This window comes from Dendronephthya gigantea, unplaced genomic scaffold, assembly GCF_004324835.1.
Source record: "Dendronephthya gigantea isolate DGI-Jeju-01 unplaced genomic scaffold, DenGig_1.0 000000F, whole genome shotgun sequence".
Classification (NCBI taxonomy): domain Eukaryota; kingdom Metazoa; phylum Cnidaria; class Anthozoa; order Malacalcyonacea; family Nephtheidae; genus Dendronephthya; species Dendronephthya gigantea.
The window spans coordinates 1,949,642-1,967,611 of record NW_021163010.1 but is presented as its reverse complement, the minus strand read 5'-3'; the positions used below and the strand labels follow the sequence as shown (position 1 = coordinate 1,967,611).

At 36.3% G+C, this 17,970-nt stretch overlaps 2 protein-coding genes across 2 annotated transcripts; one reads left to right on the top strand and one right to left on the bottom strand.

Moving 5' to 3' along the window:
* The first annotated feature begins 329 nt into the window (after positions 1-329).
* On the top strand, positions 330-11,919 carry LOC114518744 (fibrillin-1-like). The gene is made up of 24 exons (XM_028538740.1): positions 330-416; positions 1,539-1,594; positions 1,922-2,312; positions 2,445-2,821; positions 2,930-3,049; positions 3,432-3,554; positions 3,932-4,051; positions 4,240-4,356; positions 4,708-5,035; positions 5,108-5,475; positions 5,717-5,836; positions 5,970-6,092; positions 6,574-6,696; positions 7,040-7,159; positions 7,283-7,408; positions 7,708-7,827; positions 8,191-8,319; positions 8,551-8,676; positions 8,958-9,077; positions 9,220-9,348; positions 9,834-9,959; positions 10,409-10,534; positions 11,015-11,134; positions 11,861-11,919. Coding segments are annotated over exons 1-24 (3,669 nt in total). The 5' UTR covers positions 330-414.
* Positions 11,769-15,888, bottom strand: LOC114518684. The gene is made up of 4 exons (XM_028538691.1): positions 14,865-15,888; positions 13,139-13,261; positions 12,871-13,005; positions 11,769-12,780 (listed from the first exon to the last, which is right to left on the bottom strand). The coding sequence occupies exons 1-4, from the start codon at positions 15,799-15,801 to the stop codon at positions 12,188-12,190; spliced, it is 1,788 nt and encodes a 595-aa protein (XP_028394492.1). The 5' UTR covers positions 15,802-15,888; the 3' UTR covers positions 11,769-12,187.
* Between the last annotated feature and the right edge of the window lie 2,082 nt (positions 15,889-17,970).

Below are 17,970 nucleotides of genomic sequence, written 5' to 3'. Positions count from 1 at the left end.
ATCCCAAATTTGTGTTGAAAGTATTGTGTTAATGAAAGTACAGAAGTGTTGAAAGTAGAAGTATAACCGTAAGCAATCACGAGCACAATTCGGGAATAATAGAACAATTTGGCCAGTATTTTCGCTATCTTAGTTCATGTATGCATGCATATATCTTTTCGCCTTTTGAAAATAATCAGCATCCAGGGATACTAGTGATCGCCAATCAGCATCCAGGGATACTAGTGATCGCCAATCAGCATCCAGCATTTTTATCATGCTACCGGTATAAACTTGTTAATTACTATACTCATGTAAATTTATAAACATTCCATCGGTCAAACGATGTAGTAGACTAAATTTCTATGAAATCAAGCCTGAGATCGCAACAATCTGTATCATTGAAGACTGAAGTTTAATCGTTCTTTTTGGAACATGTAAGTACATAATTATAGGTGCATTGAGACTTGCATGTCACTTGTTAATCTACGAATGTCATTCATCAATTATGATTCGGATACACCAAATAATTATCATTTATATTATAAAGGATAAAACAATTTCATAAACGTTCATGCAGCTAATAGAAATATCAAAATCATATTGAAACGTCAATAAAAGACACGAAATTAACATCAGTTCAATATAGGCAAGCAATATCTTAAATATATACGCTGATGTGCTGATTCAGAAAGAATATAGAGTGACAGTTAAGCCTGATCTTAATATATACCAGAATGTCCAGTAATATAGTAAATATACTGTTACAGTGTAGTAGTATTGGCATAGCCATATCTAGGCGGCAGCTTAAACTTGCTGTGGTGGGATATTGCTGTATTTCATCATTTTTTAAATAAAGCTGACTATCTGGTCACAACGCGGCAATCAAACGGAATTCCAATCTAGATCAAAACGCGATCTATAATACAATTTTAATGGTTCACTGGCTGCTGCATTGTGTATTGACTGTTTTTTGAAATTATATCAACTATGATGAAATACGGAGTTTACGATTCATGACGCGGTCAACTCGACCACGCAAAGCACCTCGTGCGAATCGAAAGTTATGCGGCAATAACTCTTCAAACGGAGGCATTTTTAGGCGAGCAGCTGCATTGTGAAAAGAAGGCTTTTTTGCAGAGTAACAGGAACGGCAATATCGACTACACAGTGAGGGACCTTTTGAGTTATTATATTCCTACCTACTGTATTTTAGAATACCCAGCATGGCAGATTTTGAAAGGTTGTGCAAGTCACGATTTACCACGAATTATGCCAACTTTAATCGAATTATGCCAATTTTATGCATCTTTGCATTGGACAGTCGTTTCATCGTTACATGCATATGTTTAGTCCAGTTTATCGTCACTTACGCTAGAATTCATAGATCTATACATCGTAGTGATCTTATCTCTATTCCGTTGTCTTTCAATAGCATATATAGAAGTTACTTTTGTCAAAAGACAATGGTGTGCCAACCCTTTTCTAGCTTCTGTTATCTACCTATCATGCATGGTGATTTGCTGAATATGACGTTTCATTGTACATGTATATTTTAGGACAACATTATTTTCAGTAATCTTGATTTGGAGCGTGGTCAACAAAGTTTATGGAGGTATGTAGATATATTTTAGCATAGATTTTGTATGGAAAAAGAAAGCAAAACTAAAATGACCAGGGATAGATTGTATTAGTTAAAACTTCTAATTACATTCAAATATACAATGTGGATTTGATTGATGGTATTTAAGACGTACGGTGTGGAATAGAGGGGGGGAGTGGAAGCCACCCCTCAAAAACATTTCTCCCCCCCCCCGATTTTTAGACTCGTATACGCTTATGATGGTAAAATACACTACCATGTAATAATATTATTTTTATCGAATCTTTGATGTACAGTGATCATGTTGAATGTCAACAATATTGAATTCTTCTTCTTTAGATCATTGTAAAATACCTATTATCTATTATGCAAGCGTTTCTCGGATAAACTCCTACAACACCTTGGCTGACAATACTTCATCAAGCAAAATCTTTGATTCATCTGGCAGTAAACTGGTCTATGACAAACATAACCACAACATCTTGGTTTATAACTCAAGCAATGCCATATACAATGTACGCTTGGATGGTTTGGTAATGGAAATCTTGGCTACAGATGAAAAGTATTTTCAACGTTTCGCCTATGATGGTCGTCGCAAAAACATATATTATGTTCATAAGGCCACCCAGACAATTCGTATGCTAAATCTTACAAATATGGAAGATGTTAAAGTGAAAGCATTGGCTAATATCCACAACATCAGGGGTGTTGATATTGACGTATTAAACGAGTGAGTACACTTTACATAAGCAATTTAAGGGGAGTGTTTAAAATACAAGCCAAAATATACTTTTTTTAGGAAACACAATGCTACGTCAAACATAATCAATTACTAAACTATCAATGTACTTTTATTATATAGCTGTCTTGTAATTGTCACCCCATCACAACATTTCTCACTTGTCTTTTACGACCTTGGTCAAAACGCATCGGTTCGTTTTATCAGTTATAATGGTGGCTATGGGCAATCACTGTATGTCGTTGAAGATGGGACAATTTACTGGACAATTTTCGAATTACTCAGTTATTCATTTAGAGTTTTGTCCACAACCATCTCAGGTGTAACAACTGAGCTAGGTATTAGTTACAAGGAAGAAATTGTGGTCGCGGCTGACGAATTATATCTTTATATTTTGGAAAAACGCCACGATCATGTTGACATATATTCGAAAAAAAACTTACGAAAAGTTCGAGAAGTATTTTTAGAGTCTATTAGAAGTGAAATGATTATTGGGATTGGTGAGTTTCTTAGAATTTTAATTTCATTTCTCGTACAAATGTGCGCGGACTAATTGTACGGGGATCATTTTATCCAGAAATATGATATACATTCACCTTGTTTCTCAGATATTGACGAATGTTGCTTTAACGACACATGTCACGTGAAAGCCACGTGTTCCAACACCCCAGGAACCTTCGTCTGCACCTGTTTTGAAGGTTACGAAGCGAGCGGAGTTTATTGCAAAGGTATCAATACTTCTTTTGTAATGAGTATACTCGGAAGAGTAAAAGCTTGAACCTAATAAAAATTCCCGCAATACGAATATTTTGCATGTAAACATTTTTAGCATCTTGCGCAATTCAGAAATGTAGAGAAAAGGGTAAGGGAATAAGCTTTGCGAATTCTCGAATACACAGCTCTCGACTTATTACTAATTCTGCCCCAATCTGAAGAAGGAGCTTCTGTCGCCCCATTCTCCCGCTCGCACGCCTTTGCCCTGCCTAATAGATTTCATGGTAACTACACTGATCTAAATGTGAGGTGGGTGGACAGTAAATGATTATTTGACTCTTCTTGTTCCAAGATTTAGGTTTGTTCTTACCGATAGTCTGTTTAATGATTCACTAGATATTAACGAATGTGAGCATGTCAATTACTGCAAAAACCCAAATGTAGACTGTGTGAATACTGAAGGATCATTTTACTGTACTTGTTCATCTGGTTTCACTGGAAATGGAATAATTTGCACAGGTATTGTATGGTATATTTAGTGCCAAACATCGTGTCCTCTGGTTGATTGGCGGTGTTCTTGACTCAAAATGTTTCTCATTTTTTTCCAACCTGTGATAAAGGATTTAATTTTACTTCGTGGTCCCATGTACATGCGTGCTAGTATTTCACAATATAATATGAGCACGTGCACGGGCGCAACATATAGCCTACGATATTTTGCACATCAAATATAATGTACACTCCTTTGCAAGCGTTGAATTGATGTTGCTCCTAATCATGTCCTTGTCAATTTTTGTTGGAAAATGCCTTCAGGCGTTGTCCAACAAACGACACAATACATTAATTACATTAAATCTAGTATATAATAAAAATTATATTAAATATATTCATTCTAGATATCGATGAATGTCAGTTCAACAACACATGTCACATCAACGCCATATGTTCCAACACTATCGGAAGCTTCAATTGCGTTTGTTCTAGTGGTTTCAAGGCAATTGGAAGTGGCTGTGAAGGTACATGTTTGTTTTCTCGCTTATAAAATCTTGCAACATGCAGTCCCAGTAATATCCCAAATGACCAATTTTTAATGAATATACCGATATCTGGGTCTCAGCAGAGCAATTTGGGGCGTGGTGATTTAATACTATATACATTATATGGCACCATGCAAAAAAACTTCCTATGTATCATTATAATATAGACATCAACGAGTGCGATCTTAGTTACTGTGATCCAAATGCGAGGTGTGTGAACACTGAGGGGTCATTTCACTGTAACTGTAGACCTGGCTATACTGGAAATGGATTCAACTGCACCGGTAAATTATCATATAACATCATGATAACGTTACGTTCTCTATGTATACATATATGCAGGGTGTAACGGGCCTGACGATCTTGTTATTGAGTTTATTGCAGTTTTTTTTGTGTAATAAGTAGTATAAATTTTCGGACAATATGAGATGAACGCGCGCGCTTTTCTTTTGAACACGAATTTTACAATAGAGCCATTCAAAACAAGGTCAGTCAAAAATTTAAAAGTAGAAAGATATTTAATATATAGTGACTTTCTTCTTAACTAAAGACATCCTCAGAAAAGTGATAAATTGACATCCAAATTTAAAAAAATTCAAAAATTCCAAAATAACTCTTATTCATCCTCTTTTTAGAAACCTGTGAACAGGCACTTTTGCTTTTATTTTCTGGAGGATACAAATATAAATACGACAAATACAATCGTCGCTTGTTGCTTCTTGATTCACCTAGTAACGACTTATTCAGTCTCTATTTAAATTTAACTGTTTCGACGAAGTTAATCAATAATATAAGAAATGTTACTGATTATACGTACGATGGTTCCAATCGCATTCTTTATTACCTAAATGGACAAACACTAAAAATACATTCATTGCACATGAGCAACGGAAATGACAAATCTGTACAAGCTTTGAGTCGTTTCTCGGATATACAAGCTCTGGAAATGGATACAAAGAATAGGTGAGTCTAAATAGATAATCTTGAATAGGCGGCCTTCTAAATTATGATGGTTGTATTTCGTTTCTTTTAAAGGTTCCTAATAATAGCTCGATCATCGGACCCTCCAATATTAAGGTTTCACACTCCAACATCGACAACATTTGAGGAACATTTTAATGGCTCAGCTCAAGAGTTGTCCGTTGATCAGGACGATGAAGTCGTTTACTGGGATAATGTCATAGGGAAAAAACACAATCTGTTTAGAACATTCTATGCCAAAGAAACAGAGAATCTTAATATCACGTATGATGGACGAATCGCGCTGGCACAGGACTATTTCCACCTGTATGTGCTAGACCTAGGAAATAAAAGATTAGACATTTATCTCAAACGCACTCTGAAAAGAATTGCTTCTACCTCTGTCGTGGCACTGATGGCACAGCAGTTAATAATAGCATTTGGTGAGCCAGTTCGAGTGATTTTTAACTAACAAAAAATGGCAAAATATATTTTTCATCCTTACTCTTCTGAGTCCGGACTAGGGGCTAGGGCTCTTTTAGATCAAAACGTTGGGACATTTTCTCGAATACAAGAGCACCTGAATGCCAAAATTTCATAGGATCGAAATCCCAGAAAATAAGTAAACGTGTTAATATTTGACAAGAATTTATCTAATACCTCAGTATATGATGCATTTTTCAGATTATGATGAATGTTGTGTTGGAACGTACTGCCCAGAAACGGCTACGTGTACGAATGCACCAAGCAGCTTTACTTGCAAGTGCAACGAAGGATATTTTGTTAATGGAAGCATATGTCAAGGTTGACGTGATTAAATGAGTACAAATCAGTGCTGAATTTCGGGTGTTGCTATAGTCATTCCAATAACTATCATTTTTATTCGATAGTTGTTTATTCAAATGATCAATAATCAATCGATATTTATGGCATTTAGATGTTAACGAGTGTGAGAAAGAAAACGGATGCCATGTTAACGCAACTTGCACCAACACAATTGGTTCATATAAATGCACGTGTATGGATGGAACTAAAGGAGATGGCCGTAATAACTGCACAGGTACTCGATAAGAATTGAACATTTAATATAGTGGACGACCTGGATGTATAACTTATATAAGGATAGAGATATAATTTCACCCTTAATTTTGTCTAAGCGGCAGTTTTGTTCGCCTATCTTCATAACATGCAGTCATAGAGAAGGTAGGTAGCCATTTTCAATTTAGGAAAATAATGAAAACTCGACGGTTCTAGGGACAGTCTGGCTGTAGTGACAGAGCAGAAGCCGATGTGCGCGAACAAGCGCTGTGTCCCTCGCGAGATCGCGGTGTTCATATTTCTTTGGGCGTCTAACCGCTTTAAGGATTCCTGGAGGGCCACTAGTTTATCAGTATTTATATACTGTCAGGTGTTACCCTCTTTAAATAAAGTCTCTCACTCACTCAGAATACGTTGTTATATACATCGCAGTAAGAATATGTAAAAGAGTTGTTCTTTTTATACATGCATATGTAAAAGAGTTGTTCTTTTTATACATGCAGATATTGACGAATGTATGGTTGAAGGTTTCTGTGACGTCGACAAGGCAAATTGCAATAATACTTATGGATCTTATAACTGCGAATGTTTTAATGGTTTTACTGGCGATGGAAAACATTGCATTGGTGAGTAACTTGTTATAAGCTTGCTTGGGCAGGATGGTTCTCAATGCACGTTTATTGACTTTATTCCTTATTTCACATTGTACCCTGAGCTGAGCATCTCAACATCCTGCTATCATATCGGTGTTGAGAGTTTTGTCATGCAGAGGGTAATTGGACAACTTTCAGAAGTATGGAAGTTTAAACGGTGTTGATCTATGAAGTTTTGTTAATTATGGTGCTACCGAGAAAACAGTTCGACTTTATTGACTATACTGTGTGTGTATTGTGTCGATTATTCTGTATATATGACACATACAAAATCCGATTTCAATATTCTGTCTCATTAATATACTTTTACCCGTAGATATTAATGAATGTGATAGTAAAAATTATTGCCATGATGACGCCACATGTATAAATACCATTGGCTCGTATAACTGCTCATGTCAGGATGGATTTCTAGGAAATGGTACTTACTGTCAAGGTAAAGCAATCATTTCCTCAGCAATAGTAATAAGCCACAGTAATAATAGGTAGACTATATTTTTAATATAACAATGGACAATCTGGTTATGCCCAATGTCTTACAAATCCATCTTTTATTGAGATATCGACGAGTGTTCTTTGGTTACTAATAAATGTGATGTCAATCGAGCGAATTGTACTAATACACTTGGCTCCTATACGTGTCAGTGTGTACATGGTTACACTGGAGATGGAAGAGATTGCAAAGGTGGGCAAAGAACAGATCTCTTATACGTGCCAAATCAGTTGATTTTTATCCCCTGGAGTTTATACTACACTTCGTTTTTTTGAGAACAGAAAGAGTCAGAAATTGTAATCGTTGCATGTAGTCTAAAACATATAGCTATGTATGCTGACGCGTTAACTCTTTTCGTATTCAAAGTGTATTAAATAATATAGATAACTTAATAAGGCATTCTCTGCGTGATAGAGAGACCAGTTTCACCTCGTAAATATCCCATGATCGATCCTCTCTTTAACCCAGCCAATTACGACCTTATTTTGTAGATATTAATGAATGTAATGGTGAAAATTATTGCCATGACGACGCCGTATGTATAAACACCATTGCATCATATAACTGCTCATGTCGTAATGGATTTCAAGGAAATGGTACTGACTGTAAAGGTAAAAAAGTCTCTTTTTTCATCTCACCTGGACTTTAAACACTTTGCTCGGATCAGTGAAACGTTAATTCCTTTGAATCTTATTAATTAATATTTACTTTTATCCTTGTTGTTTAACATTCGTTATACCGAGCATTTTTTTCTATTTTACTGAATAACGATTCCCCGGCAAGAATATTTATCCTATATACCGTCAAATTTAACTTCTGTTCTTCTATATTAGTGTTTTCCAGGGTAGGAAAAAGATTTATGAAATCAAGCATTTAGTGAATACCCATTGCATTATGAGTATTTGGGATTCTAAGTTGTACACTAAGGACACTGGCATCACTGTGTCTTATAAGTCCGTCCGTCTTTTATTAAGATATCGACGAGTGTTCTTTGGGAATTGATAGATGTAGCCTTAGCGCTCATGCATATTGTTCTAACATGCCTGGCTCCTACACATGCCAGTGCATACAGGGCTATACTGGAGATGGCATAGCCTGCAAAGGTAGGGAAAGTACAAATTTCAGGCACGGCAATAATTGGCATAATTTAAACTAAAACATAACCGTTTAAAAAAACCTAGTCAAAACTGAATATAAAGCAACGAGATAAAACATCTTGGAAATTTTTAAGTTTAGAGTTTTCTGCTTATTGTTTTTATATTTCTATATAAAAAATTATTATTTCCGTTTTGACATGCATTACTGACATTTACTCGTAAATGTATTTTGGGTAGATCTTGACGAGTGTGCTATCAGAGATGGTAACAATTGTAGTGCGAACGCTAACTGTACAAATACCTTTGGTTTGTACACCTGTCATTGTTTGACCGGCTTTGCTGGTAACGGATTTGTTTGCACAGGTATAATTACAAAATACTTAATTTTAGACATACTTAATAAGCACATTTACAAAATGAACTGAAAATGTCGGTAAATCGTTCGCTGATTATCAATTTACGTTGATTTCTTATTTTACATTGCACTCTTGAGCTGAGCAGCTCTCAACACCACTGGTGTTGATTCTATGACGCTACCAACAAGAGAGTTTTCTCAGAATGTAGTTATTGACTGTGTTATTCTGTATACGACACAAAAACCGATACCATGCAATATGGTCTCATTAATATACTTTTACCCGTAGATATTAATGAATGTGATGGTGAAAATGATTGCCATGATGACGCCGCATGTATAAATACCATTGGCTCGTATGACTGCTCATGTCGTAATGGATTTCTAGGAAATGGTACTTACTGTCAAGGTAAAGCATTAATTTCCTCATTTACTTGATCTGCACTCTCTCATCTGAACCTCAAGCTTAGAGTTTTCTGCTTTCTATTTCAGTACATTACTTCTGTTTTGACATTTATTTACCAGATTTACTCGTAATATATTTTGGGTAGATCTTGACGAATGTGCTGTGGGAGATGGTAAAAACAGTTGTAGTGCAAATGCTAACTGTACAAATACGTTTGGTTCGTACACTTGTCAATGTTGGACCGGCTTTGCTGGCAATGGGTTTGTTTGCACAGGTATAAATACAAAATGTATTTTTTAGACATTTTACTGTTTTAGCAACAAGTAATTGAAAGGTAACATACAATGTATAATAATATATTTGAAAGGATTCTATCGCAGAAAGAAACTGATACGGTCTGATTTACTTTATTTGTTTACTAGGATCATGCATCATGTCATTTATATTTTTACAGATATTAATGAGTGCGAACCGAGCGCGAATCCCTGTGATAAACAAAATGGACTTTGTTCCAATGCAAAACCATCGGGAGTTTCAGAGTCAAAATCATTAAACTTTATTTTAGATTCTTGACTTTGAGTTTATAAATTTTCTTGGATTCAGGAGGGGGCTGAATATTTCGTTCAGCAAAAGAATCTTTTCTAAAATATAAATCCGTTTTATTTAACCGATTGCTTTTTACTGCATATTGCATAATCAATACCGTTTCCAATCCGCCAGCTTGTTTAGGATCATGTTATCGTGATTTATCATTTATAGATATTGATGAGTGCGCACTCGGCGTGAATCACTGTGATAAACAAAATGGACGTTGTTCCAATGTTCAAGGATCTTACATTTGCACATGTAAAACTGGTTACAGCGGAGATGGAAAAAATTGCCAAGGTCAGTAGCGTAAAGTAAAATAAATGAGCCACGCCTTGTCATATCGCCAAAAAAAAATTTGAAACATGATTTGATGCAGTATTTGATGGCCACGATAAATAATTTCCGTGCAATAGGCAAAAAATTACAAATATATTTTACTGAATTCAATTTCAATCCATCCTTATGTGTTACCTAGGCGTTAATTTATATGTCAAAATGTCTGCAAATTGCGTAATTAATTATTTCTTTGGCATCCAAATGAATGCATTCAAAGGATCATGTTTTGGCTCGTGATTTATCTTTCACGAAAGTCTTCAAAAATGTTTTCCGAAGTATAAACCGCTTTATTTTACATATTATAGTTTAGTGCAAATTGCATCCCTGAACAAAACATTTCACTAATTGCATCCAATCTTACTCGCCAGCTTATTTAGGATCATATTCTGGCACGTGTTTATTGTTTACAGATATTGATGAGTGCGAATTGGACATGCATGCCTGTGATAAAGAAAATGGAAGTTGTTCCAATATGCAAGGATCGTACATTTGCACATGTAAAGATGGTTACAGCGGCGATGGAAAAACCTGTCGAGGTCAGTGGTGTAAAATTGGCAAACGCCACACCCATGCAGGATAGATATAAGTGGAGAGGGGCGAATATTCATACACGTTCAAGTTGAGAGACCGTAGGAAACGAGACGAATATACATACTCCCCCCTCCACCTACTCAATGCTCTATAATTATGATGAACTCTCCGACTCACTCTATCTTTAATATTCAGCTTGGAAATGCTCGGTAACTAATTAGTGGTTGAAAATAACCAGGACGCAACACATAATTAAAAACGAAATGGAAGCTATATGCAGCTGGCTAAACCTTATCATCATAATTTATAGCCCTTAGTGGTTGTGATTTAATCCCGCATAGCTAAATTTGAGATCGCTTTCCGAAGGCCACGATAAGGAGCATAAATCGTTTGACTAACTCTTCTATAATTCTTCCTCTCTTGGGTAACTACACTTTCTTGATGTAGTTTATGGAACTAAGACAAGAAAACTGTTTTCTCTTTAGATATTATTAATCCTTGCTTGGAAAATTCCTGCGGTAAGGATGCAACTTGTCGGTACAGCAATGCTTCATTTACGTGCACATGTAACCTTGGCTACACTGGAGATGGATTAGATTGTTTAGGTAAATACTGGACCAGGTGACAAAAATATCTACATTCATACCACATGATATCAACTCGGCAAATTTCTGCCCAAATTTGGGCAGTAAATAAAAGGCGTGAAAGTTTCGCGTCATTATTAATTAATTTAACCGTTAATTTTGGCGGCATCAGTTCGTTCCTGAAATCAAGAACGGCAATCAACAAGTTGCATAACAGAATGGATAATAATATCTTATCTTTTCTGTTGTTTGCAGAGTCATTTTATAAAACGGTTTAATTAATTTCCAATTAAAGTTGGCTAAAGTTGGCTGAACTTTAAATACAAAATATGTTGCCGTGTGTCACATTCTTTCTGAATTCTTGGGTAGAAAACTCAAAATCTCGCAAAAAAATTTGAAACAAAGTTGAAATAAATTTTAACTTTAACTCCTATAGCTGTCTTTGTTCGCAAATCATGAAATGTTCCCAATTTATTTTAAATAATGGTTTAAATGTTCTTTAATATTATTTTACCATACAGTATAGAGTGCGAAATTTTACTAATTTAATAAAGAAGATTGAGGTAAACTATAGCAAGCCCGATAAGCCTCAAGACTTCATTATATTGACAAGTTTATTAATTTTGTAAGTATACGCTTTATTACCCTCGGTGTGCTTAGCAACAACTGCTTGTATTTTGCCCGTATTTCTCAATTTTTTTCGGTATATTTTTTAGGAATACTCATTATTATGGAGTTGTATTACAGGTCATAAAAATGGAATTGGCTATTTTGGATCAAATCACACAAGTCCTTTAAAGATATAGCTGGACCTTTATTAAGACCAATTGCTGTAGCATTTCTAATTCAATGTACTCTCAATTTGATGTAGTATATCAGTGCAGAAGCAACAATGGTTGAAAATAAATTCAGTTTTTCGTGTGTTATTCAGAGTGCTATATGGTGCATACGGCCCCTCTCGCCTTTTACCAGCATACCGGGCCGGGACAGAAGGAAAGGTGACATTTTCCATACAACGATTGTATCCATATTGCAATTCGAATTGGAAAAGTATTCGAATGGTACATTCTCGGGCTATATAGTAAGAGTAGTAGTATTGCAGGATTGTTTTCCGTAGGTATTTCGTTGGTCCATAACGTTTTCCAGTACTATAACTGAATTTTCCAAAACACCAAACTCGCCATGCATATTTAAACCTTGATAATTTGAATCAATGGGAACTCTTTTAGAGCTGTTGAGTTGTGTGTATTCTGCTAGTTCTTCACCACCACTCTCAGAATAGTCTACTTCATTTTCTATTCCAAGACCAACATCCTCTCTAGAATTCCTAGAGCCGCCTTGTTCGCTTCCACGTCTTAAACCTTGATAATTTTCATCATTCGAAACTCTTCCGAAGTCTTCGAGTTGTGCGTATTCGGCTGGCTCCTCGTAAGCACTTCCAGAATACGGTACCGGTGGCAGCGTTCTTGTTGCTTGATTTTCAGCTTCATGTGCAAGATTTGGAACGTCACCACTGTTTTGCTCCTTGTCCCGCAATTGCATCATTTTTCGATAGAGAAAGCAAGCAACAATCACGATTACTATTATCAAGACAACAACCGCTGCTGCAACAACTCCAATAATAACTCCCGTGTTAATCTTTGATGATAAAGTTGGATTGGATGAGCCTGTGTGGATCAATTAATAAATAAGATGGAATTGTCATTTAATTTTCTTTTCTGTATAGTGAAGCCAGTTCTCTTACCTTATATACTTACCATCACAGGTTCTTTGATCAGCATTGAGAGTTAATCCCGGTGGACAAACACAAATGAAAGATCCAGGAAAATCACGACAGATTGCTCTTACATCGCAGGGATATTGTCGTGGTGGCAAAACACAATCAATAATATCTATAAAAAATAATGAACAGAATTTAACAAGATGATCATTATATATGTGAATTTTACGATCATTGTAATGCGTGAATATACTTAGTTGTGCACCATGCACGGAGTACATTCTGAATAACAGCAAGATTCATACCTTCACAGTGTTTCCCGTTTCCAGTGTAACCTGCCTGGCAAGTACACTCAAACGAACCTATAGTATTGCGACAGTCTGCATTGGAATGACAGTCATCCTTGTGAATCACACACTCATTCACATCTAAGATGATAAAAGAACATGATTTTCTTTTGTTGGTCTTGAATCCAATTATCTCGACAATATATTCCTTCGTGTAATATTCTCTCTATATTGTTTATATTTTTACATTTATAAACCTTTGTTAATCTCTGTATATGCATTTCTTATTGACAACCTTCACACAGTGTGACCAGATTTTTTGAGGCAACTTATCAAAAATTACTAAATTAAGCGAAAAATTACCAAAATTCCCAATCTTCCACCCACACGAAATTTTAAGTTTCAATTTCAACGTTGCACTTGTATAGGGTCTTTTTGATAAAACAGAAATGTTTCATGCTATCAGTATCAATTACTTTTATTTATTATCAAATTATCAATCCTTTTCAGTATCAAAGTACGACAAAGCTGATAAAGCACTTATCAATTGTTGAAATGCTATCTGATGAACGTCTCGCCATTCAAATTTAGTATTTTTCTTGGTCAATTCACATAGCGGTGCTACTAATGTGGCAAAGTTTGCGATATAGCTATAGCGGCTACTGTAATTGACCATGCCAAATAAACTTCTGACGTTGGGTATATTGCTAGGCGTTTGCGCGTATAGGATCGGGCTCGTTTCACCTTCGGAAAAGACTAGTCCGACTCGTTGTTATTTAGAAATGTGAAATTCAATCCTTTGTTTCAAAGCCTGTGTAGGCATTTATCTAAGTTCTCATCGTGTTTATGTCTCGTTTTGCCACACACTATCATGTCGTCCGCGATATTCCTAACGCCTCGTTGTCCTCGCAAAATCTCTCCTACTGCGTTAGTCCCGGACTTCAAGCATTTATATCTAAATAAACTCTAATTGGTGGTACGCCTGGAAAAGATCTAGTTTAGAAAAACATTTTGCATCGTTTAGTTCAAGTCGAATGTCATCTAACTCGGTGTCTAACTCGGTTGATTGCTGAATTTGCATGCTTCTCGTGTCAACGCAAAGACGCACCCTCCATCTTTTTTGGGGACAATCACTATGGGAGAAGCCCATGGAGTATGTTGGGGCTCTGGTACCCGTTCAATGATGTTATGCACTACGTTCTAACTGTTCTAATTCGGCTTCTAGTTTTCCATTAGCGATATTTTTCGCGCAAAGTGACTTTATTCTTTTGTATTTGGGCAATTTGAAAGCTCTGAAACAAAAGTAAAATGTCGCCTGGCGCGAAAAATATCGCTGGTGGAAAACCAGCCTAACGCGGACTTTGAAAGTGTTTTTAATACGCACTGAATAGAAATAATCTTCGTCGTCATTAGTCCTAGCTGTCCGAACGATCGCTCTCGTTAAGTTTTAGAAGGTTAATTTAGGGATCGTTTGCCGTTTTTTTTCCCGCGCGGGCGAAGCGGCCTTTGAAATTTTGCTCATGCGGCCCCGACGAGCCTAAAAAACAAAGCGTGCCTAGCCCGCACAGGCAAAGAATCGGCTTATCTTTGGATCGGCTTAATAGTATTCGTGATGTTTCAAAATTTTGCTATGCAAATTGGATTTGCCCCGGCGGCTCGTCCAATTTTGGTAAAATTTTCAAACATCCCTCGTACTATTAATCCCGAAATGTGCTCGCCAACCCATGATTACCTATATACTAACCACAAATAGATGGCGTGGAATATTTTAGTGCCAAAGCAATCCTATGAAGAGGCCAAGACACGAAATTGCCACAAAGGCGGAACGAGCTAACATTTCTCCAGCTTATTCCAAACAGGAAAGATGTGAATTCAGATGACCATCCATACATGCAACGCAACTGTTCTGCGGTCAGTCCAACGCGATTCTGGATTGTTTCACCAACAGTTTCACTGTCAATACTTCCAAGTGTTGTTCCAAGTCTCGCTAACAAATCTTCAAACTTTTCCGTTTCCAAAACGATCTTGTTATTCATCAGAGGTACGGCTGACGTTTGATACAGTGTTTGATACCCAGACATGGTTCTTTGGTATATTTCTGATACTGTGGTACCCAAGCATGACGCCAAACAAGTCACTGTGGTTACGAAGGAACTTGGTGCGCTACAAGTTTGAACTTGAATTGAAGATGTTCCATCTGTAAGTGTCACAACTGAAATACCACCTGTTCCTACTGTAAGATTTGTTGAAAAAGCTATCGATAGTTGATCAAACGATTTCTCAATAGCTGCTTTTACCAGTCGGTACCATTCAAATGAGGGAAGATTAATTGCAACATATTTGTCCACGCCTGCTGGATTAAACTTGCTTAAAAATTCAACAATATTGTATCGCAGATATAACGCTTCAAATACGAGACTGTGAGCCTCTTGTATCGTTAAATCGTCGATTTGAGCTTCAGTTTGTCCTGTTAAGGAGGCGAGACCGGATTTTGAAAAGCCATACGTTTGCAACAAGAGTGAAAGATATTGCTGATAATTGTTCTTCATAATGTTACTCAATGCACTAGAACTATTTAAAGTTCTGATTGCGTACGCGATTTGTGGAACCGAATAGGTGAGGATTTGAGCATTGGAGAGGCTTTGGGCCAGTTGAACTTGAGAAACAAGAGGAGTCTCCATCCAAATACCTTCAGAAATTGTGAACAGCAACTGATAGAAATTAAACCAGCTACTAATACCACTTGCGTTTCTTACAATGTTTAAAATATTTCTCTCCGTGATCGTAGCAAGATTAAATCTGACTTCATCCTCACCCAAAAATCGAGATAAAACAAAGGCAACATTACATGAAGGAAGTGTAGTTTGATATCCAAATATTGTCTTAGATAGATCAAAGGCAGAGCCAACAGTTGAAAGAGAAATGCATTGAGAGAAATAACTGGACAACATTATATTTTTTATGGTGAAAAGCTGTGCCGATTTCCATTTGTATAATATCTCAAGATGACGTACTGAGAACTTGCTTATAGTATTTGCATAGTACGCCATAGTCTTAGATTGCCATTCAGCAACCGTCATTCCTTAGCTAAGCGGAGAACGTTTGATTTTCAAACAGATTCTTACGAGCAACCAAGTCGTCAAACGCCGGGAAAAATATGTCATCGAGTTGATTCATGTTATAGCCGTACAATGTTTCATTATTTGTGTTTAAAAGTTCCGCCAGTTCAGAGACAGTTACACCAAGTTGATCAGCACGGCATTTTATAGCTGCAGAAACGATATGTGGTACAAATAAAGGCCATTGATCATTGATCACCCTTAAAGACGAAAGATTCAGCATTTGTTCCAAGACTGTCATGTTGAAACGAAATTTCTTCTCTATTGCTTCAACAGCAAATGCATGAATTTGTCTCATTGTCTTGCCCCCTAAATTTGTTAAGTCTGTCAGGGTAAGATCAGTGTAATTTGCGAGATCTTCATTTTTCAACGAATAACAAACCGTGCAAATATATATCTGTTTTATCTCGAGCATCTCAATTGTGAGTTGACCTCGGTCAAGCAGTACGTAAGCGTCCAGAATTATGGTATTAAGAGTAGAGTCCACAATAACATTGAATGGACTTCTCTCCTTTCCAAAGCTCCTTGGTGTCTGCCAAACATCATAGGTTGTCACTTTATCAAAATATTCTTGGTTAAAAGCTTTAAAATTGTTTAAAGTTGGTGCAGGAAAGGAATTTAAGGGTGCACTGAGAATAGGGATACGAAAACTCCCATAGACATTTCCCAAAACGCTCAACAATAGAAGTGCGGAGAGCAATATCATTTCTGAAACAATATAGTATAAAATTGAACTTAGTATAAAAAACATTAAGGTCGCTACTTCACTGTTTCAGGCGTTTAACAACCTGATTAGGGATTTTAAGGTGTTACTGCAAAATCACCTATCTGCTCTAGTGAGCCCAATTTTTTTGTTGCGACTTGCGGTATTTGTCTTAGCAAAAAACAAGTTACTAGCGGCAAAGTATAAAATAATGCCATAATACTTGATTTTTGAAACTCAAAAAAACCGCCTTTTTTCAAAAGATATATATTTGTATAAGTTGAATTGAATACTTGAGATTATGTCAGGATATATATAGCGGTTATAGATATAGGTCTAGGGTTAACCCTAATCAACAGCCAAACTAAGATCTAATCCTGACCCTAAAAGTTAATCTCAAGGTTTAAATCGTGCTTTTAGGATTTACTGAACATAGAATTATTACTCTAAATACTATATAAATTATCGATTAATTTATGCATACTTTAGTTTTCTAGAAATGGTGTGCTATACATCAGTTACCCCTGTAAAAAGAAATTCTGTAAAAAGTGTAAAGTAAAAGAAAAGTGTAGCGCGCTCCTGTAGCATTATAATGTCTGTAAAAGACTTTTTTAACAGCTATGCATGTGTCATCGATCTTCCGTAAATAAAGAAAGTACACTTCAAGTTGTCGTGAATGCGAATGAAACTTCAGAACGACTCGTATATTTGCATTCAATTCGACACAAAAAGTCAAGTATTGGGCCCACTGGCCATTAACAAATAAAGACCAATCAACAAGGCCATAATAATATAAACATGGCATACTTCATTTTTACCTAATTTGTCAGCCAATAAACAAAGCAATGGTAATCTGTAAATGATTTGCTTTTGCCGCAATATGAGCAGATGACTCACCTGCAGTAGTTCAAGATCAGTCTCTACAACAATAATGAGCATGCTGTCTCTGTGTTTCGTAATCAAAAGACTGTTGCCAAAGGCCCAAAACGAAAGATCGAAACTAGGTAAATGATCGACTTCGATATCTG

Bases quoted from the DNA above. Each gene is read 5' to 3' on its own strand.
- LOC114518744 (XM_028538740.1), top strand. The intron at 2,313-2,444 runs GTGAGTACACTT...TTTATTATATAG, and splicing joins GATATTGACGTATTAAACGA to CTGTCTTGTAATTGTCACCC. The intron at 4,052-4,239 runs GTACATGTTTGT...ATTATAATATAG, and splicing joins AATTGGAAGTGGCTGTGAAG to ACATCAACGAGTGCGATCTT.
- LOC114518684 (XM_028538691.1), bottom strand. From the start codon at position 15,801: ATGGAGACTCCTCTTGTTTCTCAAGTTCAACTGGCCCAAAGCCTCTCC. The intron at 13,262-14,864 runs GTTAGTATATAG...TTATCATCTTAG, and splicing joins TTCCACGCCATCTATTTGTG to ATGTGAATGAGTGTGTGATT. The intron at 13,006-13,138 runs GTATGAATCTTG...TATTTTTTATAG, and splicing joins AAACGGGAAACACTGTGAAG to ATATTATTGATTGTGTTTTG.